Raw genomic sequence first — 26,374 nt, 5'->3', positions numbered from 1 at the left:
TTCCTGTTCTATATATTTTTTTGTTGGTTTATTTCAGTTTTTGATCACTTTGAGTTAAATTATTTGAAATACAGTCAGACATCTGACAGCTGTGTGAGATTCATTCAAATAAGTATAATATGACACCTTTAATATAGTTTTTCATGAATGTTGCCAGACTAATAACAATACCGATGTGATCCAGATTCTATGGGCATTTTTCATGGCCCAGGACTCACATGATGAGGGTCAGCTTATCAGGGCTCATGGTGTTATGACATCACAGAAGCTGATCTGTCTCATTGGAGGTTTTCCCTTTGTGATGTTCTGCATACAAAACTTTAGGCAGGATGGTGATGGCATCTTCTCCATTCATTCATCCACCCTTCATCATAATTTCTTATCCTGTGCAGGGTGGTGATACAGATCATCACAGGCCAACCAAAAGTATTTTCTATGTACTTGATGATCAGCAATTATTTTATCACTGATTAATTTCATCTTTGAAGTTAAAACAGGACGTTTGCTTTCAGCTTTTAAATGTCATTATTTAACATTGAACTCAGTGTCTGAGTTCTGTGTCAATGAACCCACTGTGCTTTTATTCAATTTTTTTAACACTTTGAATCGCAAAAACAATTATTTTATTTTTTGTGGATGGTGGATTTTTATTTATCATTAAATCGTGATATATGGGATCTAGACCTGATTAGTTCAGGATCATCTCTGGACCCTCATGTTCTTACTTGTCTGTTTACCCAGTGGGCGGCAACCTGTCAGCTCCAGCTGTCCAGACCTCTGAAGGACTGGGGGATGAGGATGAAGAGGAGAAACTTCTCCCAGAAAGCTCGACAAGATATCAACAGCAGGACACAGCAGCAGGTAAAACTTTATTTACTGTACCACTGAAGTAGCCTAAACCTATTTACTGTAACACTAAACTAGAATGTTTTTACTGTAGCACTGCAGTAGAATAAACTTTATTTGCAGCAACACTGAAGTGGATTAAATTTTATTTATTACAATATGGATGCAAATTAAATTTTATTATCTGCATTCTACAACACTGGAACAGATTAAGCTTCCTTTACTGTAACACTGGAGGATATTTTTTATTTACTGCAACTTTATTTACTTTAACACTGGAAACCGTGAAACTGTAATCATTCTTCATTTAAAACGTTTTTAATAAGTATCATTTAATCATAATTTTTATTCTTAAAATAAATAACCATAAGTTTTTTTTGACATTTGATGACATCAGATTATAGTTTATCTCTTAATTGTGATTATACTTTCATTTTTAATATGAAATCCAGTTTGAACTGAAGAATAGAGACGATGTCATTATTGTCTGAATGTCATCAGCTTATTGTTTCACAAGGTGTTGGTTATTTTCTTGTTTCTCTGTGGCTGACATCTCCATGGCAATCTGGTACATGTTGCTGCAGTCTATCAATAGTGGCCTCTGTAGGAATACAGCAGGACGTCCACAGGATTTCAGCTGTTCATGAAGGTTAGCCATTGGAGGCTCATACACACAACACATGTTGATGAGGATGGATGGATGGAGGATGGATGAGGATTGTTGAATGGATGGATGGGTGGGTGGATGGATGGATGGAAGAATGTATGTATGTATGTATGTATGTATGGATGGATGGATGGATGGATGGATGGATATAAAGAAAAACATCAGGAGTTGGATGCACACACAACAATCCTGCATATGACTATTTTCTGGTACATCATCATAAACGTATCGTGATTTTGGTGTTTAGGCTCTAAAATGACTGATATTCTGTCTTCGCTAGTGGTCAAGCTTGTTGCCATGAGCCTGGACGATGACGCCCGCTGGCTGGAATGGGTGACAAAGCAGTTTGAAAGCATCGCTGGAGACGACAAAGAAATTGATATCGATGAGTTTAAAGCTGCTCTCAAGGTCAAAGAGGTCAGACAGGCGGTGGGGCGTGATTTCTGATTGCTTCAATTGTTTTTAACCACTTATGAATAAATGCAATCTCTTTGCATTTAACTGGTATAGGATTTAAAGTGTGAGCACGGAGCTGCAGTAGGCCTAATCACAGCACTCCGTCCTGATGCATGGCTGCTGTCTCAGATGTATTCTGTGTGTGTTCAGTCTTTCTTTGCCGAGCGTTTCTTCGTCCTCTTCGACTCAGACGGCAGCAGCTCCATCAGTCTGGATGAGTTGCTCAAAGCTCTGGATCTCCTGATCCACGGGAGCGAGACGGACAAGCTCAGGTTCCTCTTCCAGGTCTACGACGTGGATGGTCAGTTTCTGGGAGTGGAGGAAAGTTCTTGATTTTTGGAATTCTTTTGATCAAAATGCACAGCACAGGCTCATCTTCTTGACAAAGATGATCTGATATGTCCTGAGTAATGTGGAAATCACTTGGTTCTTAATGGCTTTACAGTCTGAGGCTGAAGCAGTATTTTTATAGAAGAGTCCATCATCCTAATTTTACTAAATGTTACAGATTATGTTAAAGAATATTGTCACGTAAATATAATTTCTTCTTTAAAAAAAAAAGTCAGAAAACACACATTAATCCACCTCCTATCCTGCGTCCTATAGGTCGCTGTGAGTCACACTATCTTGTGTGACAAACAGATACATCACAGCTAGTCGGATCTTAGGTGGTCAAACTAAATATTTTGTATTTGCCATTACCTGTTTTTCTTAAGATGTTGTTTTCCTGACAGGAAGTGGTTCCATTGATCCAGATGAGCTCCGAACAGTCCTGAAGTCATGCCTGCGTGAGAGCGCCATCTCTCTGCCGGAGGAGAAGCTGGACGACTTGACGCTGGCTCTCTTTGAGTCAGCCGATAAAGACAACAGTGGTGCCATCACCTTTGAGGAGCTCAAGGAAGAGCTGGAGAACTTCCCCGAAGTCATGGAGAACCTCACCATCAGGTTCAACCTCATTTCTTTTTATTCTCTATGACAACAAACAAAGTTCGTTGATTCACTGCTGACACCTGAGGATGGAGGTCTAACCACAGGTTTGTGGACTGTGTTTTGTTGTTTGTACATTTATTTGCCTCACCAGAGGTTGTGTTTACACCCACATCTGATGGATTGTTAGATAACCAGCAGGCGAACAACAACCCCTGGATGATGATGATAACGTTGGTTCCAGATTATATGGTTTGGACCTTTTGTTAGTCCTGATGTTGGGTTCAGACTATCTGGTCTGGACGCTCCTTATGTTGGTGAACTCTCAATCAGAACAACCAAACAAAAACATAAGTCACAAGCTATCAGGTCTAGAAAGTTGTCAGTTGAGACGAAGGGGTTTAGAGTTGCGTCCTATAGTTTTAAAAATATATCCAGATTATTTATTTGATGGAGTTTGATGGATATACAGATCCAGGTTGTCGGACTCTTTGGATGTAAGAGCTGCACTTCTTTTAGTTTGTCTTCCCTTCTCCTCTGACCTTTCTCTTCCTGATCCTGTCTTCTCAGTGCTGCTAACTGGTTGAAGCCTCCTGAACTTGATCACAAGAAGCGTCATGCTCCTCGTTACCTGACCCGAGCCTACTGGCAGAACAACAGTCGGAAGCTGCTGTTTCTATGCTCTTATGCCTGCTTCAACCTGCTGTTGTTCATCGGGGCCATGCTGCAGCACCGTCAGGGTGGGGGCTGGTACATGGTGGCCAAGGGCTGTGGGCAATGCCTGAACTTCAACTGTACCTTTGTTATGGTATGAACCCCCCAGAGTGGACACTGGAGACCAGATAGAGCTGAAGCTAAGCTAAAACCTGACCTAACTAGAACCAATTTCTTCAATCTGAAATTTAAAAAAAAACCTGAACCTAGATCTGATCTAGAAGCCAAAGGTAGGATTAAACCATGTCTAATTCAGAACCTGAATCTAAACCCAAATTAAACCTTTTACCTCAGTACAAGCCAGAACTCAAACCTAAATGTACACCCAAATCAAGACCAAACCCTAAATAGCTGAAAATACATCTCAATAAGAATCTGAAAATGAAGCTTGACCTGAATCCAGAACCTGGGCTGTAGACTAAACCTGAACCAAATCTAAATTGGATCCTGAACATGAACCTAAACCCAAAGTGTAAAATTAAATCTAAATCTGAGCCTAAGCCTAAGCCTACCTGAAGCTAATCCTCAATTTAAATCTGTATCTAAACCCAACATGTTTGTGTTCAGGTGCTGATGTTGCGTCGCTGCCTCACCTGGCTCAGAGCCACATGGTTGCTGAGGGTCTTACCTCTGGACCAGAACATTTTGCTGCATCAGATTGTGGGCTACGCCATCCTCTGCTACACACTGCTGCACACCATGGCCCACATCTTCAACTTCGGTACAAACTCAGTGGTTGGACCCGACATGTCATGTGACTGACCCGAGCAGCGAGGGGCATGACAGAACGGTGACAGGCGTCCTCTGTGTGTTCCAGTGCAGCTGTCTAAGAGGGGGGAGTTCACCCTGTGGGAGTACCTGCTGACCACCCGGCCGGGCATCGGCTGGGTGAAGGGGACCGCCTCAGTGACCGGTATCGTCCTGCAGGTCGTCATCTGCCTCATGGTGCTCTGCTCCAGCACGTTTGTACGGCGCAGCGGGCATTTTGAAGTAAGAGTCCAACCCTGTGATTGTTTGGTTTACCGTGACGTCATCAGATGGCTTTAGCCCAAAACTCAACGTAATTCTCATTTATGGAATTAATAAATTTTTTTGAATATAGGTGGACACAAACTGTCATACAGTCTTTTGGTTTTTAAAACTATTTTCCTCTGTTGTTACTGTCAAAGAACAGCAGGTACTTAGCTTTATGATTATAGGCCCCAGATATGTTATTAAGTTCTTTAACTGTAATGACTCCAGCCTGACCAAACTGGGAACTGCTGACCGTAAGTACTGTTTGTCCTCCAGGTGTTTTACTGGTCTCACCTGTCCTATGTGTGGGTGTGGTCACTGCTGATGGTTCACTGTGCTAACTTCTGGAAGTGGTTTGTTGTTCCTGGTTTGGTTTTCCTGCTGGAGAAGATCATAGGGATCGCCGTTTCACGTATGGGCGGGCTTTACATCGTGGAAGTGAACCTGCTGCCATCCAAGGTGACCGATGCTAACTCTGCTGACACCTCAGACATCATTGATCACTCAGGTGTTGTATTACAGATGTCAACAGTCTGATCATCATCTCCTGTGGTTAGACGGAATTGGTTTGATTCTTTTCACTGTTTAAATAGATGAGGCTCTTGTCTCTAATTGGTCCAAGGGTTTGCAACATCTCTATTTTAACTTCAATCATTATTAAATGCAGAATCCGAAGTTATTGAAAGAGCACTTCTCTCAGAAATTAGTATTAAGTCTTTGTCTCTCAACTGGATGCAAAGTCTTGTCATCATTCGTGGTCCTCCATGTTTAAGTTTTGGCTGAACACCTGAAGAAGAAGTAGTTTGACATAATAAATCGGAGACAAGTACTCTTTATCAGCAAGTACTCAGATGTAAGTATTTGTACTTAATCTGAAAAAAGTGGCATTGGTGCCACTAATGATAAGCTGTACCTGAAGGAATGTTAACCCAGCTCTTGTGGGTGGGGGTGGGGGCTTACCTTTGGAGACTGAAATGGTTCCTTGAGGGAGGAGAGTCTTGATAAATGAAGGCTTTGGCTGCAGTTCTACTTTTTGAGACTGTAGGGATAACAAATACCAGTCTAGATGGGTAGTAGTACAAGCTCTTAAAGGTATTTTGGTTCCTGACTGTTATGGGCTTCATACATGAAAAGAAGGGTTTTAAATTCTCATCAGTGATCAGCATATCAGAATGTGGTTGTCTCTTGTTGTTTCCTGTGCTAAGGTGACTCACCTGGTAATCAAACGTCCTCAGTTCTTCCATTTCAAACCTGGAGATTACGTCTACATCAACATCCCAGTGATAGCCAAATATGAGTGGCATCCATTCACCATCAGCAGCGCCCCAGAGCAGTCAGGTACGCCTTACATCAGTCCCCACCTTTATCAATGAAACAGGTGTCACAAAAGAGTTCAACTGATTTATCTTCAGCTTCACTCACAACCTTTGACCTTTAGATTCTCTGTGGCTTCACATCCGCTCAACGGGTCAGTGGACCAACCGCCTGTATGAGTACTTCAGACAACTAGAGACAGAGACCAACAGGCCCAAGAGACTGTCCACCAGCCTGAGGAACCACAGGCAGCTGAGGGCCCAGGTATACACACACACACACACACACACACACACAAACACGCACACATACACACAGACCTCTGTGTGCGTCATCGGCTGGTGGTGACTCACTCTACTGGATGGATCAGCGTGCCTTTGTCATACATTTATTATTGTTATTGTTACAGTCATTGTTATTATTACTGTGTTGTTAATCTGTACATTCGATATCTATTGCTTCGTCTGTCCACTCCTGGAAGAGGGGTCCCTCCTCTGCAGTCTTCCTGAGGTTTCTCTCATCCATTTTTCCCCCTGTTAAAAGGGTTTTGGGGGGAGTTGTTCCTTATCCGATGTGAGGGCAGAGTGATATCGTCCATGTGCAGATTGTAAAGCCCTTTGAGACATTCTTTGTGAATCTGAGCTATATAAGAATAAATAAACTTGAAACTTGAAACACATACCCACCTCTATCCTGCTCTGGTTTCCCTCCAGGAGGACCTGTTCAGCTCAGCTAACAGTAACGGGACAGTTGCTTCCAATGAAGACGACGCCATCGAACTGATGATGTACCGGCAGTGCAGCTCTCGCTCTGACGTGGCCCCCGCTGCTGTGTCTGGAGCTCCGGGGTCGGTGGAGCCTCTTCCTGATGAGTTAGGACCAGCTGAGAGAGGAGAGGCCCCTCCGCTCAGAGAGGTCTCTGAATGAGTCTTCATTCTTTGAACAAATATAACAGTGACGCTTCAATCACCTGGTTCTGTTTCTAAATCCACAGATCTCTGTGAAGTCTGGTGAGAACCACAGGTTCTGTAACATCAAGGTAAGTAAGCATTAATGGTCGATGATTCAATCCCTTCCCCCTGCTGACCACACATCATTAACACTGAAATGTGATATTTTAATTGTGTGTCAGTCTTATGTAGACGGACCGTATGGAACTCCTACCAGACAGATATTTGCCTCCGAGCATGCCGTTTTGATTGGGGCCGGTATTGGCATCACCCCATTTGCTTCCATCTTGCAGAGCATCATGTACAGGTGAGACCCGACTCTCATTCCACTAAGGTACTCGGTCATGTCAGGAGGAGTGCTCTTCCTCAGCTCTGATACTTTTTGCGTCCATGGAGTTGGACATAAAGTACTAACTGGTGTGGGGGTGAAGTCTAGTTCCAACAGAAGCACTCAGGATGGTAAAATAAGGCAAAATGAATGAAGTGGTTTAAATGTATGTTAAAGGAACATTTTTAACTTGATTTCTGTGAACCAGGTACCGCCGCAGGAAGCAGAACTGTCCCAACTGTAACTACTCCTGGTGTGAAAACATTAAAGACAGCGAAATGAAGTTACGCAAAGTAATACTACAACACAAACATCAGTGGCGGGTTATCTTTTAATGCAAGTTTAATAAGAAGAGATTTTCAGTGGATGTGATTGTAATTTGGACTCTGCAGGTTGACTTCATCTGGATTAACAGAGACCAGAAGTCCTTTGAATGGTTTGTTAGTTTACTGACCAACCTGGAGATGGATCAGGCTGACGAGGAGCCAGAAGGTGAACTCTAAAGTACAGATGCATTTAGATAGATAGATGATCACACTCTGATGATGCTCTATTGTCCAACAGGTCGCTTCCTGGAGATGCATATGTACATGACATCAGCTCTCAGTAAGAATGACATGAAGGCTATTGGCCTGCAAATGGCACTGGATCTCCTAGCCAAGAAGGAGAAGAGAGACTCCATAACTGGACTGAGGACCAGAACCCAACCTGGAAGACCTGAGTGGGGGAAGGCAAGGAGCCGCTGTCCTCTCATAACATGAAACAGAATAGTCTGAATATTCTGTTCATTAGCTAATCAAGGAATAGTTTCATGCAACAACCATCAATCCATCCATCCATCCATTTTCTATTACCTCTTTATCTGCTGTCGCAAGTTGCGGGGAGCTGGAATTTATCCCAGCTGGCTTGGGGATTACATCAATCCTTCAACAGACTTGGTTTAAGTGAGGTTTAATTTAACCCGACAGCAAACCTGGTTCAACTGAGGTTTAATTTAACCCTATACAGTGGACTTGCTTTAACTGCAGTTCAAGTAATCTGGGATCACCAAGGTTTATAGTCATAAATTCCGGTTTGAGGACAGATTTAATCTGAAGCACACTGGTGTTATTTCTTTACCAGATTAAAAATGGTTCACTCAGTTGTTTTCAGTGATGTTTTTGTTGTGTGTGTCAGGTGTTCCAGAAGGTGTCTGAGGAGAATAAAGGGAAAGTCCATGTGTTTTACTGCGGATCTCCTGCTCTGGCTAAAGTCATAAAAGCTCAGTGTGAACACTTCAGCTTCAACTTCTACAAGGAAAATTTCTGAGGATATCACCCACTGCCCAGCCCAAAACTCCTTGTTTCCTGCCTGTTTGTGTTAGTTGTTAAATCATATAAGCACTGGTTTTACTGGTGACCCATCGTTTATTGAACTTCTCTGTCGTGACACATTTATAGAGAATTAATCAGTAGATCTAATCCATTTTCTGCTCAAATTAAAGTATCTTTTCCTCCAGTCTGATGCATTTTCTGACAAATCATGTGATGTTGCACATCGGTTATAGTCCTTTAATTTCCTTCATCTTCCAGACTGCATTTAAGAAAAAACACTTGAAAACAGATTTGTGTGATAATATAATGTATAGATACACTGCTACTCTAATGATTTAAAATAAGAGTATATATAATTTGGATTGTACTTGTACTTAAATCATGAAACAAAATATTTACATTATCATTAAAACAAGTCAGTGTAGGCTCTCAGTTATCCCAGTCAAGGTAAATCAATAAGAGCAAAAAACATAAACCATTTCAAAAGGTCAAATGGTTTAAGCCATTTCACCTTTTGGATGATTAATGGTCAAATAATCTGGAAGCACACCAGAGTAACATCATTTCTTCTCAGTCAATCCATGTCTTAATCTTACCCTGACAGCTCGCTAGACCAGATAGATAGATAGATAGATAGATAGATAGATAGATAGATAGATAGATAGATAGATAGATAGATAGATAGATAGATAGATAGATAGATAGATAGATAGATAGATAGATAGATAGATAGATAGATAGATAGATAGATAGATAGATACTTTATTAATCACGGAGGAAATTGCATAAGGACATTTTGATGGTACCTATGAGAAATATTACATTCAAACATATCTCTAAGACCACTGGAAAAAACAGAATAGTAATACTGTAGTGCTCTTCAGTCATCAGTTGCTGAAGCAGTGACTGGTGCATAATTAAAATTTGTCATGATCTGTTTTTACGTTTATACAATATTTTCCTCTGATGTTAGCTTGAAAATGGCTTCATTTTGGATTTATTATTTAGTTAGTAGCCGCTTATATCTGCGTATACCTTCTAAATGGAATGAATGGGATCAGTTTGACAGCCTCGATAAAATGCCTCAAAATAATAGATGCACCTTCTTCAGGGTTTGTAGTCGATGCAAGAATAGCCTCCTGCTGCTCCTGCTCAAAATACAGTTTGAGCAGGAGCACAGTGTATAACGATATAATTAGCGGTGTTGTTATTTCAACAAAATGTAGAACAAAAAAATGCTTAAGTACACCTGTTACAATATTGCTTTATAAAAGCATATTTGACTATAAAGGGATTGTCCCACGTTCGATTAGTTAGTGATCGTTGTTCTACTATTAAGACTGTGTGTGGGGGTGACTAGCCATCGGCTAGCTAGTTACGCAGTAGCATTTTCGTTTTTGGCAGCTAGTAGAACATTGGACCAATGCCTTAGAAAATATTTATTCTTCGTCTCTCTCCGATACATTCAGTGTTGTCCATTGACGTAAATGGACGCTGTATGTTAAAATAAGCGTAGTACGCCGATGTTCGCGTTGGATAGCTCATGATTTGCTGCGGCCACATTTTCCTTTTTTGGCCGAGCTATCTAACTAGCTAGCATAGCAACTGTTAACTCAAGATAGCTTGTTAACAACGCCTATGATGGCACGACCGGGGAGCGACGCGAAAAAGAAAGGTAGGCAATACAGCCCGTTTCATTGATCTCATTTATTTGTACTTATAGTACATGTCAATGATGTATTTATGTTCGTAATTCAGTCTTTATAAAACCTCCGAATAAACTAGCACTTCACATCCAGATCGTTAGCTTCGTTACTATATCCGGAATCGGCTAATTTAGCCCTTTGGCTAGCTATGTTATTCCGCAAAAATCGCTGAAATCAACTTTGTCTGGGTCTTTCTGTCTCTGTGAATGATATGTTTTACACTAGTGTCATGTTTAGGTAGAACCAAGCTAAAACATAAGAACACCTAACACAAACAGTGCCTGTAAGATATCATCTTATGTTTATAATATATCAACTGGAAAAAGCGAACGATGTTTATTTTGGTGTGGCATTCATCTTGAAATGATTACAAGATCATTTTTATGACATGTACCATTGATGAAGCATATGTTAAACTTATGATTAGTTGGTGAGTATCTATGTTGCATTTGACATAGCAGATCATTGATTTGACATTAGAATATTAATATCCATAGTAGTATTTAAAGAAATTATTCAAACTACCTGTGCTATATGCGGACGGACGTATGTCATGGCTGCTATGAGCATTTCAGATCCATATTATGCAGTACTGTACTGTATTCAGCAAGTAGCCGTTCTTTGCAGTGATATTTGTGTAGCTGAGCTTTGTAGTGTGGTTGAAGGAAATTAACAGTCGCAGCTTTAAATATGACACATCCCCTTGTTATTGATCGGAACTGCTGAAACCCACCTGAATCTTGATTATCTCTGTTACACTTTTAGCAGTACTTACAAATTTCTATTCTCTCTGGATGGAGGCTTTTGGTATTGAACAGACAGAAGTAATGAACTCGATGAAATTTGAATTATGGAAATTAGAGGTGTCTTTGTTGATTTCCTATTTTTGAGAGTTTACTTTTTTGAACACTGTTTTCTTTGTAACCATTAGTTAAATTCCACTCTTTCTCCAGCTGTACTTGAGATTAACATTGTTCCAAAATATACCAAACACTCACAGCAGGATCTGGTGACTGCTGCTGGCCACAGGAGCATGTATGACCAGGGACAGTTTGATCAAAGAGGTGGAGATTATACCCCATTAACTCTACCAGTGAGGTTATGTTTGGACACGTCACTTTACAGAGTTGTCAGCAGGATTACTCAGATTGTTAACCAAATTCCTCAAAGTTGTGCAGTGGTTGGGCATGGGACATGGGGTTGGGGGGGGGCTATTGAATGATTCAGATACAAATAGAACAGTGGATTCAGAATTTTCTTATAATGTTACTTAACAGTCTGTGCTGGCAGATACCCTTAAGGAAAGCTTTTTTTAAAATCTGATCTCAGCTACAATAAAATCCAGTGGAAAAGCCCTGAATATGCTGTAGCTGATGCCTCTGGCTGATGAGGCACAGACAGCGCACCGTTGGTTTGGTTTGAGTCATCTCCTCCATCATAGATTTTCCAGTTTTGTCCATTCAAGATAGACACTGTCCTATAGATTACTTACTGGTGGTGTGCGCTTCACAGAATGTTGTGGTGTTTTGTGCTTTATATCGTTTTTCTCTCAAGCAGATCCAAACTGGAGCTTTAAAGTGGGTCTGACTGTCAGACTGCTGCCACCACAGGGAGTTGAAATTAAATGACATGGCAGATTCTAAAAGCAGCTTGTGATTTGCTGTGTCATAAAGTTGCAGTGCAGCGTAATGTGCTCTCTTTGGATTGTGGAAAGCCTTTGTGGTCCCCAGAGCCTGGCGATTATCTTTGTGTTTATCTATGTTTTTGTCTTTAGTTGAACTGTGTGTTTTTAAAGGGAAGCATGGAGACAGTAGTACCAGCATTTGCATCTCCAAAAGGTAGACAGTTAATCAAGTTGACTTAATAATCTGCACCAATAACATGTGTAACAAATTATTGGTGTAAGTAAAACTTAGCACCCTAATTGACCAATTTCTGTAAATCTTCCATCAGTTGATAAAATGATTTTGGAAAATAACCACAATAATGACGTTAAACTTGCTCTTTTGTGGATTTTTTTAATATGTCGGTGGAGATTATCAGTTATCCAGGTCATGGTAGATCTCTGTGTTGAATAAAGTCAACTGAGCCTCTTGGATGAGAGTGAAAAGTCATCAAACCTTCCAACAAGCACAGTCATACAGCTACCAGAGGTCTTTGTTACATATTCCAGCTGTATTGATCCATTTGGGTTGATGTTTAGATGTGTATTTACACTTTAGCTGTTTATTACTGTTCGTTTGACCAGCTCAGATTCAGAATGATTATCTCATAACTGGAGTTTCATTTTGCCTGAGTCTAAGGTTTAATCACATTTTTGCCTGCCGGGATGTCTGGCTGCTGTTGAGCCACGGAAAAGATCCAGAATTCTGTGAGGGAAAGCCAAACCTGCCTGTGAGGATGCTAACTGACAGCACAATGGTTGTTTTGCTCAAACTAATTGGTGGTTTGCCACCGACACTATGTGGTGCTTTTGGCTCTAATTGTGTTTCCAGTGACTGGACAGCCTCTCCTCGACCGGCATTAAAAATGTAATTGTAAATAATAGCTTAAGAGACAAAAAATGCTCTCTGTGATATATACTAGTCCAGGTTGATGTATTCATGGAATCCAGAATTCAATTTACGAAAGAAAATTGACTAACAGCTTCAGTTTTATGGAAGTTGAACAGATTGATCAGCTTTTAATCAATCATATTCTAATCATATGTATAGCCTCATAATCTACTCCAGTACTTATCAGGATAGGTTCACCCTCTGACCTCATCTTTCTCAAACCACATACGTTAGCATCTCTTTGTCAGACAGGATAGCCTTTCCATGCTATGCGTGTCAATTCTTTTGTCTAGTTATTCATTCTTGAACAACTGTCTTCTAGCCTAGACTCTGCATGGCGAGGGACAGGCCACTGTGTGAGTGAGCAGCCAATCAGCAGAGGCCACTGGTAGTAACATGGCATCCCGTCAGAGGAACTCTGTCCGGATCCTGTCCAGCCGGGAGCGAGGCTCCCAGACGTTTGGCTCCCAGAGGCTGCTGCAGCTTCTAGTGGAGGAGAAGGTCCGCTGGATGAAATGGCAGAGTCAGGTGAGCCAGGCATGCTCGGGTCACATCCATGTTCACAACTCCACTCCATCGAGGACGGTGCTCAGGCAGAACTTAGGTTACGCCGACCCTCTTCTCTCATTCTATTCATTATTATAATAATGGCAGAATATTTAGAAAAGGATGATGCCTTATAGTGATTGGTATTGGTGTCATCCACCAAAAGATTTGTGTTGCATGAAAAACCCTATCCTGTCTTCTTCAACAGAGCACTAAAAAACAAATCTGCTCAACACAAGCATTTCACTGTATATTTTACATCACATCAATCGTTTTATGGTTGCACCCAGGATGAGGCTCACAGTATTTTGTTAAGTACTGTAAGTATTTTGCGGTATCAAGCAAATACTGGAAAGCAAAATAAAGGAAGTAGAAAAGAACAGGAAGTGGCTACAGCCTTCTTCTAAACTTCCTGTTTACACCGAAAAAAGCTGAATGAGGATCCGGCATTCTGCACAACAAACATTAACACAATAGATTTTACACACTCATCCAGCAAATAAAGTGTCACAACAGTAATAATTTAGCTAGCAGTTAGCAGTGAACCCAGGTTGTGTGAAAGACGCTCCAGATGCCGGTAGAGTGAAGTCTTGTTACCGTATGGTTCAGCTGACTGGGACACAAGCAGCTCCTCTGTGTGTGTGAACACAGCTGGGAATCATTCATTTCTGTCCCTTCAGATTTATTTTCTGAGGATGAACATCCTGAGATGAATCATCTGGTTTGTCGGTTGGTGCATTTCTGTGAAACTATTGTAGGATTTTGAACCTGTTTAAATAATTGTGTCCCTGACAGAAAGTGGAGCTGCCAGACAGTCCTCGCTCCACCTTCCTGTTGGCATTCAGCCCCGACAGGTGAGCCAATCCACCCACATTCTGAGAAGCGCTTTTATTGTTATTCATTATTGATTTAAACTGCCGTGACTGCAGTGCAGCTGGTGTTCCAACCCAGCACCGTGTGACTTGTTTTGCAAAGAGCTGGCAAACAACCAGATATTAGCAGCACAGACTAAGAGAATTAATCAAATAATTTCCTATTTACTCATTTTTCTTGCCGCAGGACCCTTATGGCTTCCACACACGTCAACCACAACATTTACATAACAGAGGTGAAGACTGGAAAGTGCCTGCATTCCCTAGTGGGCCATCGTAGAACCCCGTGGTGCGTAACCTTCCACCCCACAATCCCCGGCCTGGTAGCCTCTGGGTGCCTCGATGGCGAAGTCCGCATCTGGGACCTGCATGTGAGTGTTTCTGTCTGGTGAGGCTTTAATGGTAAACGTTGGTCTGCGCTGACAGCGGCGTTCTGTCTGCAGGGTGGCAGTGAGAGCTGGTTTACAGAGAGTAACATCGCTATTGCCTCCCTGGCCTTCCACCCGACCGCTCAACTCCTTCTCATTGCCACCAACAACGAGCTCCATTTTTGGGACTGGAGCCGCCCGGAACCATTCGCCGTGGTTAAGACAGGAAGTGACACGGAGAGAGTCAGGTGGGTTGGACAGAACAGCTGCGGTGTTACTGTGATGAGTCCAAGTCCTTCCTGTCATCTTGGTGTGGTCTATTAAAATAGAATCATATACGGTACAGCATTTGTGGACACACCTTAAACTGCCATTAATCTGTCACATAGCAGCATTGGGAACACACCCACTGAGCTGTAATGCCTGTCGACTTTTTCTATGATGTGTCGACTTGTCAGATCCGGAAACCAGGAATCCTGGAGTAAAACAATCTAATTTTCAGCTGATAATTTTTTCGTCTTGTGCCGTCTCACACTATAGATCTCAATCATATTACAAAGGGAGGATAACAACATTCAAGACATGTGGCCAGCTTTCACATTAAAGGTGTTGCATTTAGTTTACGGTAGCTTAAATAGGCCGTATGCAGTGACATGAATGAGTAACTTTTCAGGGAGGGTTGTGGACAGTGTGGTAAGTTAGGAAGTTAACACTGATGCCGGTCACATGTAGACAATCCACCCTCAATCACCGTGTTTTATTTATTCGGTGTTCGTTACAGGTTGGTGAGGTTTGATCCACTTGGTCACAACTTGCTTACAGCGATAGTGAATCCATCGAATCAGCAGGTGAGCAGAGTTCCCGGTGGTTTTGTTGTTCAGCCTTGTTGGAGGGAAGACCTCAGAGATGTTACCTTTCTTTCAGAATGAAGAGGACTCTGAAGTTCCCATGGACAGTGTTGAGATGTCTCATTTCCGCCAACGCTCCTTCCTGCCTTCCCAACCCGTTCGTCGCACACCCATCCTCCACAACTTCCTCCACATACTGTCGTCTCGCTCTCCGGGGGCTCAGGTCGGCGGTGAGCAGCCACGCCCTCTCGGTGAAAACGGAGGCAGTGTCGGAGAATCTCCCACAATACCTCTGGCACAGTACCCCAGCTCTGAACGTGGGCCTCCCTTCCCGGGGTGCACCCAGCACCTGGGCATGGTTTGTCTGTGCAGTCGTTGTTCCATCAGCCGTAACCCCACCCTAGCTGCCAGTGCGACCCCCACGGATCCTAGGGTGTCCTCCGACACTCCCCAACCTCCCCCAGCTTCCTCCTTCTCTTCAGCCCGTACGGAACCAAGACAGCCCTCAGACCGACCCTCTGCCTTTACCTCAGTCTATTACAGCGCCGGAACTTCTCTTAATCATGCTTCACCCAGCCACATGGAGCCTCACTCCACCTCCAGGCCAGGACCTGACTGGACTCGCAACTTGCTAAGCATGAGGGAGGGCGGGATTGGTCCAGGCATGCTGCCTCCCAGAACCTCCTCTTCCTCGATCAGTTTGCTTTCAGTGCTACGTCAACAGGATGGCTCCTCTCAGTCCCCTGTCTACACCTCCGCCTCAGAGGGACGGGGTTTCCCCCAGCAAGGGGAGCCGGGGGGTCGAGATGGCGCTGGGACAAGCAGTGGCCATCATCCATTCTGGGATGGCACTCGGAGCAACACTGCTTCCTTCCGTAACGTTCTGCAGTGCAACCTAAGCCGCTACTTTATGGAGTTTGATCGCATGCAGGACCTGGAGCCTCCACTAGGGGGCAGCATGGCAGATGGAAGTCAGGAGCAGAACCAAGAACTGCTGAATAATAACATGGATCCGGAGAGACCAGGGCCATCATCTTCCTCCCCCTCCTCCCCGACCATTATCCACTACCAACCCCCTCTCCCCCCTCCTCCTTCCTCACACACCCTGGAGAACAACGTTCCTCCCCCAACCTCCCGAGGCCATCTGAACCGCTGCCGAGCCTGCCACAACCTGCTGACCTTCAATCACGACTCTCAGCGCTGGGAGCGCACCAACCAGGCCTCGTCAACGTCCGCCTCCACTCTGGAGCCCTCCTCTTCTTCCTCCTCCTTCCCATCTTCATCTTCGTCCCCTTGGCAGCCAGAGGAGAGCAGGAGGTCAATGGAAGGCCAAACCCAAGAGAGGAGGACACCTCCAGAACCAAACGAGCAGCCACCTCACCCTGGAGGTGGGGGAGCAGGAACAGTGGCCTTCCCAATAGTCCCGACTCCCAACCAGCCTGGAGAACAAACTGTGGGCTTGGTGTACAACCAGGACACAGCACAGTGGGAGAGGGTGTACCGGCAGGCTGCTGCCGGCAGGGCAACAGATCCACCGGAGGCCTTAAGCCAAGAAATGCCTGTTGACCCTCCAGATGAGGACTCCTTGAGAAGGTACGAACTTTTTGTGTCATTGCTTCCATTATCAGTGGCAAATACAAGCATACCCACACTCTCACTGTGGTTACAGTTAGTATATGTATGAAGCATTTAAGAGATTAAAAAAGTTCATATCTGGCTTTGGGTTAATCTTAGTCTTGGGGTCAGGTTGACATCTTTGCTTCACAGCCTGTCATTCAATTATGGCTGGCATTCTGTTGAACTTTTAGCCAGAGGGTAAGTTAAAGTTTAACATTTCTTCAAAGTATTTTACAGCACAACTCTCTTTAGTAATATTGGTCATCATTTCTCTCATGCAGGCGACTCTTGGAATCATCTCTGTTATCTTTGTCTCGATATGACATGTCAGGATCAAGAGACCATCCCATTTACCCTGACCCAGCCAGGTAAGCCTAGAACACTTCATTTAGCCTGATCCAGCAATATTACTGTTATTTACGGTTGTTACTGGCCCCAGCCTGGCCACAAAGACTGCAGACGTACCCTTCCACAAGACACCGAACCCCAAAAACTTTATTATTTTTATTACTCTATAGTCTGTAGGCTGTGTGTGTGGGTGTGTAATTCATAGTCTTGAAAACATTTCCCCATTTGATAAAGTATCTTAAATCTTTATATTTCACAGTTTTAATCAATAATGAAGCTGAACTCACCCTCTGTGCCCCCCAGGCTCTCTCCAGCTGCTTACTACGCCCAGAGAATGATCCAGTATCTGTCACGGCGGGACAGCATTCGTCAGCGTTCACTTCGCTACCAGCAGAACCGCCTGCGGGCCATGTCGTCTTCAACAGACAGCCCCGCAGGCAACCCATCCAACTCCATCGACAACAGCGACATGGACTTTGAGGAGCTGGAGTGAGTTTGATATTTGTAACTCTTCCATCATTCTTTTGCCTCTGACATTATTTATATAGCGCTTAATGTGTTGCCATGATTAAGCGCCATATAAATAAAACTTGATCGACTTCTTGGTTGTTCTGGGGGGTTTTTATTCGGGTAAAAAAAAAAATCCAGCATTTACTTACTTTCTGTAAGTATTTGCATGTGTCTTGGCAACATATAACGAGTAAGACACAGTCTTTATAACACTATAAATTATCTGAAGTTTTTTTTTAACCCTTTGTGTGTATAACTCTTGAGTCATATTAGCTTGATAGCTTTTCATAGTGCAGTCGTTCATTTCACTGTTTGTTAGGAGATGAAATCCTGGCCGCTTCCTCCTTTTCAGAATTCATTCATTTTCCTGCTTTTTCTGTCTACGTGGGTCACTGGGGTTTTTAAAGCCTATCCGGAGGCTCTCCGGACCCGGTGCCAGTGCATCGCAGAACCACACGAAAGACAAACAACCATTTAGCACACAATCACACCTATGGACAATCAGGCGATGACATCTGAACCAGTCTCTGTATTTGGAGCCTTTACCTTTTTTTTCCAGCGATAATGGAGACAGAGCGAGACACAGGACACCACGTAACGCCAGGATGTCTGCACCTTCGCTGGGTCGCTTCGTCCCACGGTGAGTCTGCTCTGACAGAACCAGGCGAGAGGGAAATCAGGCAGATGATTTACGGTGTATGTTTGGTTTTCATCTCCTGTCATGTACTCCAGGCGTTTCCTCCTCCCCGAGTACCTTCCCTACGCCGGGATCTTCCATGAAAGGGGGCAACCTGGCCTGGCCACACACTCCTCGGTCAACAGAGTACTTGCTGGTAAACGCACACTTTACACCAACGCGCACACACTTCAGCAATGCTCATCAGGATGTGGTTCAGTATCTGTTTCTTTACCTGGAAATAACCAGGAGTCCAGCTGCCTGTAGGACATTCAAAGACGTTTACATTTGGTTTGATTGTGCAAACACGGATTTCCGCAATAATTAACCCTGATATCCTCAGGCGCATCGATCGGTGACGGTCAGTCTGCAGTCGCCAGCAACATCGCTAACACCACCTACCGCCTGCAATGGTGGGACTTCACCAAATTTGACCTGCCCGAGATCAGCAACGGTAAAGAAGCTCTTTCAGGTGCCATTGGTGTTTAAGTTTGAGGATCAGTCATGTTGACGCTGACGAGCATCTCTTGGTTTCCAGCCTCCGTCAACGTCCTGGTGCCAAACTGTAAGATCTACAATGATGCGAGCTGCGACATATCTGCCGACGGTCAGCTGCTGGCGGTCTTCATTCCCAGCAGCCAGCGGGGTTTCCCAGATGAAGGCATCCTGGCCATCTATTCTCTAGCGCCCCACAACCTGGGAGAGATGCTTTACACCAAGAGATTTGGTACAGTGGACTGTAAATATCTTTATTAAACATTTTGCTGCCTAAATGTTAGTAATTACTCTATTATAATCTTAATTTTTTATGTCTCTAATATATAATTTTTCTCCAACAGATCTTTTTTTATTATTCTTATTTATTTAACCATATTTGTTTCTTCTTGGACAGGTCCAAATGCTATCTCTGTTAGCTTGTCTCCGATGGGCTGCTATGTGATGGTGGGCTTGGCCTCCCGCAGGATCCTGCTGCATCCCACCACCGACCACATGGTGGCGCAAGTCTTCCGCCTGCAGCAGCCTCACGGCGGCGAGATGTCCATCAGGGTGAGAACGAGCGGAGCTGTGGCTGCTCTAATAATTCCTGCCACAGGGCCATGTGGACCAGCAGCAGCATTTATCAGCTCTGAATAAGCTCCATCTTCTCCTGCTAAAGCTGGGATGAGTGACTCTGTGACCGAGGGCAGAAGATGCTACATGATGTTACTTAAATGTTTAACAAAGAGCTGTTTGGACACAACTGTAAAACACTAGAATGAATGCCGTCAACTGAATTGTCGTAAATTTAATCCATATCTGGGGGACTGTGATTTAAAACGTCTTATTAAATACGAGAGATTCGTTGCTCTGCTGTTTAATTCAGTTTTATCTATGTCTGATGATGAAACATAAAAGTGTTGAGGTTTAATCTTTGATTCAGTGAGGATGACTCGGATATGTTGTCACCTGCAGATGGTCTTCAACGTGGTTTACCCCATGGCTCCAGACCAGCGGCGCCATGTCAGCATCAACTCCGCTCGCTGGCTGCCAGACCCGGGGATGGGTCTGGCCTACGGAACTAACAAGGGAGACTTGGTCATCTGCCGGCCTGTGTGAGTTTAACTGTCACTATGGAAACCATGAGTCATTGACTGGTTGTGTACCGACAGTCATGCTCTTCTTAGCTGAAGAGTTTTTATCATGAGACTTAACTACCACACCTTCTGGAGGTGAACAGGAAGTCAGAGGCAAACCGAGTTTGTAGACCAAATTTGAATTTGTGTTTGTGTGTGTGTGTGTGTGTGTGTGTCTTCCAGTATCAGTGATTCTGTGTGATATTATTCAATTTAAATACAGCTTTGGCTCAGAGGTTTATGACACAATAGGTGGAGCTTATTTCTGTCTTCTGTGAGGAAATGGCATCAACTCATTTGTCAAACGTGAGGCTGATGAAAGCCATATATTGAGAGGTGAGTGATTCCTCCTCTGTGCTCTGATTGGCTGCTAACCTGATTGAATCAGCCTTCCTCCTCTTTAACGCAGAGACAAAGTGCTGATAGAATAGAATGATCTGAACTGAACCGACCGTTTTCATCGGAGCTGCAGAGAGCTTCCTCTCTTCCTTCAGTCAGCAGCAACCTGATGTGATTATCCTGACGGTCGAGGCAAACAGGAAGGTCGCTAATTGGAGGAGGTCAATTAGAGCCTTTAATGCGGTTGTGGTCTTCATGATGAAGGAACCCCTCCTCTGCTATTCAGACTTGGTGAATGAAAGTGCATTAATGTGTGTGTGTATGTGTGTGTGTGTGTGTGTGTGTGTAGGTTCTATCGAAGTGATGGTGAGAGCCCTGCGGAGTCTAGTTCAGAACCTTTATTCTCCGTCAACAACAGTGGAACCAGCCGGACCCGAGGTTCTGACAGACCAGGGTGAGAACCTCCTCCCTCCTGTCCCTTTAAACTGAGCGGTCTGCAGCTAGTTTACCCATCAAGATATACTGTTTTCAGTCTTCCTGAAGTCCTGCCTGCCTAAAAATATATCTTCAGCTGTTGCCTTAGCAACAGGCCCTCCTGCCTAAACTTGGAAGTGAGCTTTGTGACTCCTTAAGCCATTTTTTTGTTCAGATACATGATTTAATAATCACAACATTGACTTTTACACATTGGTGTAATAAAATAGAAACATTCGCCCCCAGCTTCTTGAGTTCAACCGCAAATCTGGTTTTTCATGAATATGGATCTGTTCTGGATAGAAGATCGTAGATTTGAGGTACATTAAACTTTTCCTTTTTCAACCACAGGAACTTTTATTGTTTATCAACCTCAGCTTTTTCACCGAAATTACCAGAGAAACTAATTTTCCTTCAACCCCAGAAATCCCTGACATAAGTATAAAGTAGGAGAGAAGAACTTTTCTGATTCCTGTTGCTCACATCTTGTTATTTTAGGCCGAATCGCTCAGGCTGGAGGCTGGACAGAGACATGGGTTTGATGAATGCCATTGGTCTTCAGCCCCGACACCCCGCCCCCTCTGTGACATCCCAGGGAACCCAGACGCCAATCATCCAACTGCAGAATGCTGAAACACAAACGGAGAGGGACCTACCAGACCCCAGCGTCTCCCAGCTTCCAACCGGTGCTGAATCCCTCTGTCAGAGTAGATCCAGTGCATCACAGCTTTTACTGCTATGTAGTCACATCACACATGTTAGACCCCATATGTATGTTATCATATATGGTTTAAATGATGCGGAATCAAACTCTGGCCTGATGACAGTGCAGATCTGCTCATAAAGATCCTGATAATCTACCACATTTAAAGTAAATGTTCTAAAAGCTAAAGTAATCACTGGGTTTTCATTATTTTCTGGGATGCAGGAATGTATTTTCTGTTTGGTTTTCTCCTCAGACGTCCCTCCTGAGACTCCGTCTACAAGTCAAGCAGCTCTAGAAGCATCTCACGGCGGACGAGTTCAAGATGGGAGCCAGACTGAGGCTTCAGCAGAGGCCAACCCGTCTGCCGGCGCCGGTACCGATCCTCCATCTCACACTCAAGCACCCGTCTGTCTGTCTCTCTGCCTACCTGCCTGTCTCTCTCTCTCTCTCTCTCTCTTTCCCTTAACTGCAAAACATAAATTCATCTTATTATCCACTTTAACCAATGATTCAGATGTTTAAACCACAATACATTCAAGAATTTTTTAAAATAATTTTTGATTTTCACCAGTCTAAGGTTTAGTAACTTTATACCTCAGTCCAGCTAACATTAAGCTACGTTCACACTGGACCCTTATTTTTTCTGTGTGTCATCGTTCTTCTGAATCCTGTCGGATCTCCGTGTGACCACTGTTCTCATTCTCCTGCAGACTCTCAGGAGTTCGGTTCGGGCGAAGACGCGCTGGCACGACTCCGCCGGCTGATCGCTGAAGGCGGGATGACGGCCGTGGTCCAGCGGGAGCAGAGCACCACCATGGCCTCCATGGGGGGCTTTGGGAATAACATCATTGTCAGCCACCGCATCCACCGAGGCTCCCAGACCAGCGCAGGGACCTCCCGGCCGGCATCCGACCCCACCACGACGGCCCCCTCCACTTCAGGTCCTCTACTCGTCACCCAGACCTACGTCTCCCCGCAGGCCTCAAACCCGTCTGAGCAGCTGGCCCCCCTGTGGGACCCCCAGACTAGCCCCCAGCCGTCCGCCATATCTCTGGTGGGCATGGACGACTTGTTCGACGAGGCGAGAACGGACGACGACTCCCTGCCGGGCCCTTCCTCTTCTTCCCTGCTGTTGTCTTCCCCGTCTTCTTCATCCTCCTCCTCCTCCTCTCATAGCCCCGTTCCCGGCAGTGGGACCCCCAGCATTTACCCCGGCGACCCGTACAGCAGGTAGAAGCAGAGCTGACGGGCGCTCCTCAAAGCCTTACGTCACAAAGAAAGGTGCTGCTTTGACTCAACAGGGTCTCCTGCTTGGAAAAGAAGGGACAAAGTCACCCCACCCCCACCCCCCTCACCCTTCCACAACCCCTGAAGCATCGGCGCGTGGCCGTACTCTTCCTCTGCACTTAAAAACTGGACTGAATCATTCCTTCAGAAAGGGCTTGTACTTGAAGCGCTGAGCTCCTCCGCCCGTTACGTCAGCGTGATGGAAGGTTTTTCAAAGTGCCATGTCTGAGGGGGGGAGGGTCTCACACACTTTAACTCCAACGTGCTGCATTTGGTGCCATGTGATGTTGATGTGAAACGTGTGTGATTGAAGTGTTTAAACCTAGCACTACTCTTTGTTATGTTTTTGTATCGTGTGTAATTATGAAAAGAAGAACCGGAGGCTAGACTCTGAGGTCAACAAAGGACGTCCCGCTCATCGATGACTGAACGACTGGACTGTTCTGCAGGTCCGTCTGTGGGCCTGCAGGTCATTGAACTATGTTTTTTAAGATGCTGAAGAGGATCAACGTGGGTTTTTTTTTGTTTTTTTTAAAGGGGGGTTCCATCATGCCCTTCTCCAAACCCCTCCTGCTAAAATACTCATGCAATTCACTTGCACTAAAGTGTGTCTGGTAAAAGGTCTGTGTGTGTGAGTCATGTGACCACATTCATCCTCTGTGAGCAGAACGTTGCTTCATGTTCTCAGTAGTTCAAATGATTCCAGATGTGTAGTTTTTCATGTTTAAGCAGTGGGCGGAGCCAGCGATAGTTCCGTGTGGTTCCGTTTTTTAAACCTTCTGGTTCCGCCCTTTGGCAGTGTATTTACACACAATTCTGTAGCTTCCCCTAAAATGCAAATAATTGCTTAAACAAATGGCTACCGGTGGGTTGATGTGGAACGTCAGGTGATCAGTATTATTACAGATCGGCATTAAGGTAATGTTTCTATAGCAACGTCTGAATTCACTGCACATGGTCGTGTCGTTGATGGTAGCGCTTGAAGGCACAAAGCACCATTCAGCCCCGCCTCTAACACATCATTTGTAGAATAGATATTAACTTACCTTTTTCCAGCTCCACCCCTCAATCTAATTGGTTCTTTGCCACCTGTGCGACCCTCCCACCAGCATTCAAGAACACGTTAGAGGTTTAACTTGTAACCCTGATGATCACCAGCTACACACAACCCGCTTCTTCATTACATAAAACATCAGTCTCACCTGGATTTACTTCCTGTCATCTGCATCACATGATCTGTAGAGATGTATTTGCAAAAGAAGCTCCAGGATGGTGATTAAATGGACCTTTGGTTCAGACTGTCAGATCTGTGTTAGTCTGTTGTCAGGAGGCTAACTGATAGCTGGCAGCTACAGGGCGCTACCTTCCCGTGTATCGTGTTGGTTGGCTAATTATAAGCGCTAGGGTTGGTACCTTAACACGAACATGACATCCGTTTGACCTGTTAATGTTACTGATAATACAAATGAGTACTTCCTGTTTCTGTGCTGAGAAAAGCAGAACTGAGACTTGGACCTGAACATATTCAAGAGTGACAAGTAGCGATGTGATCGCTGTCAACGAGCTAAACCAAAACATTGAAGTTAACAGAACTGAAATAATGGTTGCTTATTATCTTACACGGTTGCTCATGTTAGTGTTGCTAATTTGCTATCTATACTTTAATAGAGACTTACTGTACGAGTCAGTGACACGTCGCAGTACAATTAGGAATATTTGTCATTTTAACGCGATATAAAACCGGTTTAATATATTTAAATATAGAGCAGGTGGTCGACTAAAGGAATCATTTTTCAAGCTAAAATGTGAAACATTTCTCATAGTTTAACTCTGTGGACAAAATGAGACTTAATGTCGTCACTGAACTAAGACGGGAATGTTTTTATACTGAATATCTGAAGTAATGTCAGGATAAACAAAGTTTAGGTAAAACTCTGAACTAAAATCAAAATGAAACTTCCTTTTTTAAAATTTATTTTACAGGTTGTGTCTTTGTTAAATGATAGAATGTCGTTTCTGGTTTTGAATTTGTTATCAACACAAGCCTACATAACATTTACAGTTACGATAACTAATCTCTCAAATCAACCTGTAATCTTAACTAATCTCAAGTGCTTTTTATCTCCAATGAATGAGTAGACACAAGGACGACAATCTGTTTCTGGATGTTCATTAGCAGACATAAAACAACTTCCAGTCTTAGCTGATTCGTTCCGACAGAAAACATTAATCATCAGAATCTCCTCACTAAAAATAGCTTCATGCTCTCCATCTCCTTATTAACAATCATCAGTGATTTTGTTGGATTATTTTTTCGTGGCGGATGGATCCACTAGTCGCAGCAGTCCGCTGATCAGCGGCGTCGCTACCCTCCGACCAGCAGGTGGCGCTCAGCATTCATGTCGCAACACGTGACAGACTTAATGATCATTGAATCTACATTTGTAGACAAGTAACTGAAGTGAAATCTGCTCACAGACAAAAAGTGACTATGTGGACAGGTGTGTGACCGCCCCCCCCCGTACGTTTTGTGTCCGGATGTGTTTGTGGAATGTTGTGACACCCCTTCTGCAGGAACTGAGTGATGATCATGTGATCGCGTGCTGCAAGAACCAAAACCGAACATCAACCTGAAAGTCGTTTTACATCTCTTCCCTGCAGCAACACGTAATGTTAGAACAACATTACAACCTGAAGCTATTCTCAGTTCCTGCAGTGAAAAAAAGGCTGTGATTGGTCATTGTGTTCATCCTGACCCCTGACCCCCATCTCCCCACCCCTTCCCGCGGAGGAAAACTTGAATTTTTTTGATCAAGTGCTACTTTTTCCTTTCCGGCCTGAGACCGTTGAGCCGCCGCCGCCGCTCTGCTGCTTGTAGTTTGTTTGCTATTAATCCACATGTGCTAGCAAACACAGAGGCCCTGCGCTGGTCTGTCGGACTCTAACTGACCTATGAAAATGAAGATCCAGAGCAGGGAGAGCCCTGATTGGACACACGATGTGGTTGGACACAGGTTTTGGTTTCATTTCAATGGGTTTTGGGGCCAGGCGAGGTCCGGTTTCTGTGTGAGAGACGAACTGATCTGAATGCTCCTCCTGGCGTTACTTGATTCACGAACACTTTAGAAACGACCCCCGTGTTTGTGAGGATGGGGGCCCCACCTCTCCTCTGTGAATGACGAGCACCCCCTACCAACAATGCAACTGGCCAATGACAAAGGTACAGCTGTGTCACATAACCCCACCCTACACCAGTTTGTACAGCTGGATTCTCTGATTTGGTTTTAGACGTGATGTAATTAAAGCTTTGAGAGTTTTTCTGTGATGACATGTCGAAGCTGTTTCTGTTCAGAGCAAAATGTTGAAACCCAGTCAGACATG

At 44.0% G+C, this 26,374-nt stretch overlaps 2 protein-coding genes across 3 annotated transcripts; both read left to right on the top strand.

The window, feature by feature from the left end:
- The first annotated feature begins 775 nt into the window (after positions 1–775).
- On the top strand, positions 776–8,538 carry nox5 (NADPH oxidase, EF-hand calcium binding domain 5). Its single transcript, XM_068313685.1, has 18 exons — positions 776–861; positions 1,431–1,495; positions 1,794–1,930; positions 2,120–2,270; positions 2,704–2,914; positions 3,467–3,704; positions 4,178–4,331; positions 4,428–4,600; positions 4,901–5,083; positions 5,830–5,962; positions 6,063–6,202; positions 6,652–6,852; positions 6,932–6,976; positions 7,070–7,194; positions 7,424–7,508; positions 7,608–7,707; positions 7,780–7,946; positions 8,392–8,538. Exons 3-18 carry the CDS (start codon positions 1,811–1,813, stop codon positions 8,521–8,523), a joined length of 2,358 nt encoding a protein of 785 aa, XP_068169786.1. The 5' UTR covers positions 776–861; positions 1,431–1,495; positions 1,794–1,810; the 3' UTR covers positions 8,524–8,538.
- A 1,362-nt stretch (positions 8,539–9,900) lies between these two features.
- ambra1b (autophagy/beclin-1 regulator 1b) lies at positions 9,901–26,318 on the top strand. 2 transcript variants are annotated; one of them, XM_068312174.1, is made up of 19 exons: positions 9,901–10,203; positions 13,112–13,317; positions 14,131–14,189; positions 14,395–14,578; positions 14,651–14,823; positions 15,357–15,423; positions 15,500–17,016; positions 17,322–17,408; positions 17,692–17,877; positions 18,458–18,538; positions 18,631–18,731; positions 18,918–19,028; positions 19,113–19,301; positions 19,467–19,621; positions 20,027–20,166; positions 20,876–20,980; positions 21,499–21,686; positions 21,960–22,079; positions 22,417–26,318. In XM_068312174.1, exons 2-19 carry the CDS (start codon positions 13,186–13,188, stop codon positions 22,938–22,940), a joined length of 4,119 nt encoding a protein of 1,372 aa, XP_068168275.1. In that variant the 5' UTR covers positions 9,901–10,203; positions 13,112–13,185; the 3' UTR covers positions 22,941–26,318. The 2 variants fall into 2 exon arrangements, with proteins under 2 accessions (XP_068168275.1, XP_068168274.1); XM_068312173.1 differs by having other exon boundaries at positions 21,499–21,701.
- Positions 26,319–26,374: the final 56 nt, after the last annotated feature.

The sequence above is a fragment of the Antennarius striatus genome, chromosome 4 (assembly GCF_040054535.1).
Source record: "Antennarius striatus isolate MH-2024 chromosome 4, ASM4005453v1, whole genome shotgun sequence".
NCBI classification, from domain to species: Eukaryota; Metazoa; Chordata; class Actinopteri; order Lophiiformes; family Antennariidae; genus Antennarius; species Antennarius striatus.
Note: the sequence above shows the minus strand (reverse complement) of the source record. Positions and strands in the feature narration are given on the sequence as shown.

Bases quoted from the DNA above. Each gene is read 5' to 3' on its own strand.
- nox5 (XM_068313685.1), top strand. From the start codon at position 1,811: ATGAGCCTGGACGATGACGCCCGCTGGCTGGAATGGGTGACAAAGCAG. The intron at 3,705-4,177 runs GTATGAACCCCC...GTTTGTGTTCAG, and splicing joins TCAACTGTACCTTTGTTATG to GTGCTGATGTTGCGTCGCTG. The intron at 7,708-7,779 runs GTGAACTCTAAA...ATTGTCCAACAG, and splicing joins GGCTGACGAGGAGCCAGAAG to GTCGCTTCCTGGAGATGCAT.
- ambra1b (XM_068312173.1), top strand. From the start codon at position 13,186: ATGGCATCCCGTCAGAGGAACTCTGTCCGGATCCTGTCCAGCCGGGAG. The intron at 13,318-14,130 runs GTGAGCCAGGCA...TGTCCCTGACAG, and splicing joins GGATGAAATGGCAGAGTCAG to AAAGTGGAGCTGCCAGACAG. The intron at 17,017-17,321 runs GTACGAACTTTT...TCTCTCATGCAG, and splicing joins GATGAGGACTCCTTGAGAAG to GCGACTCTTGGAATCATCTC.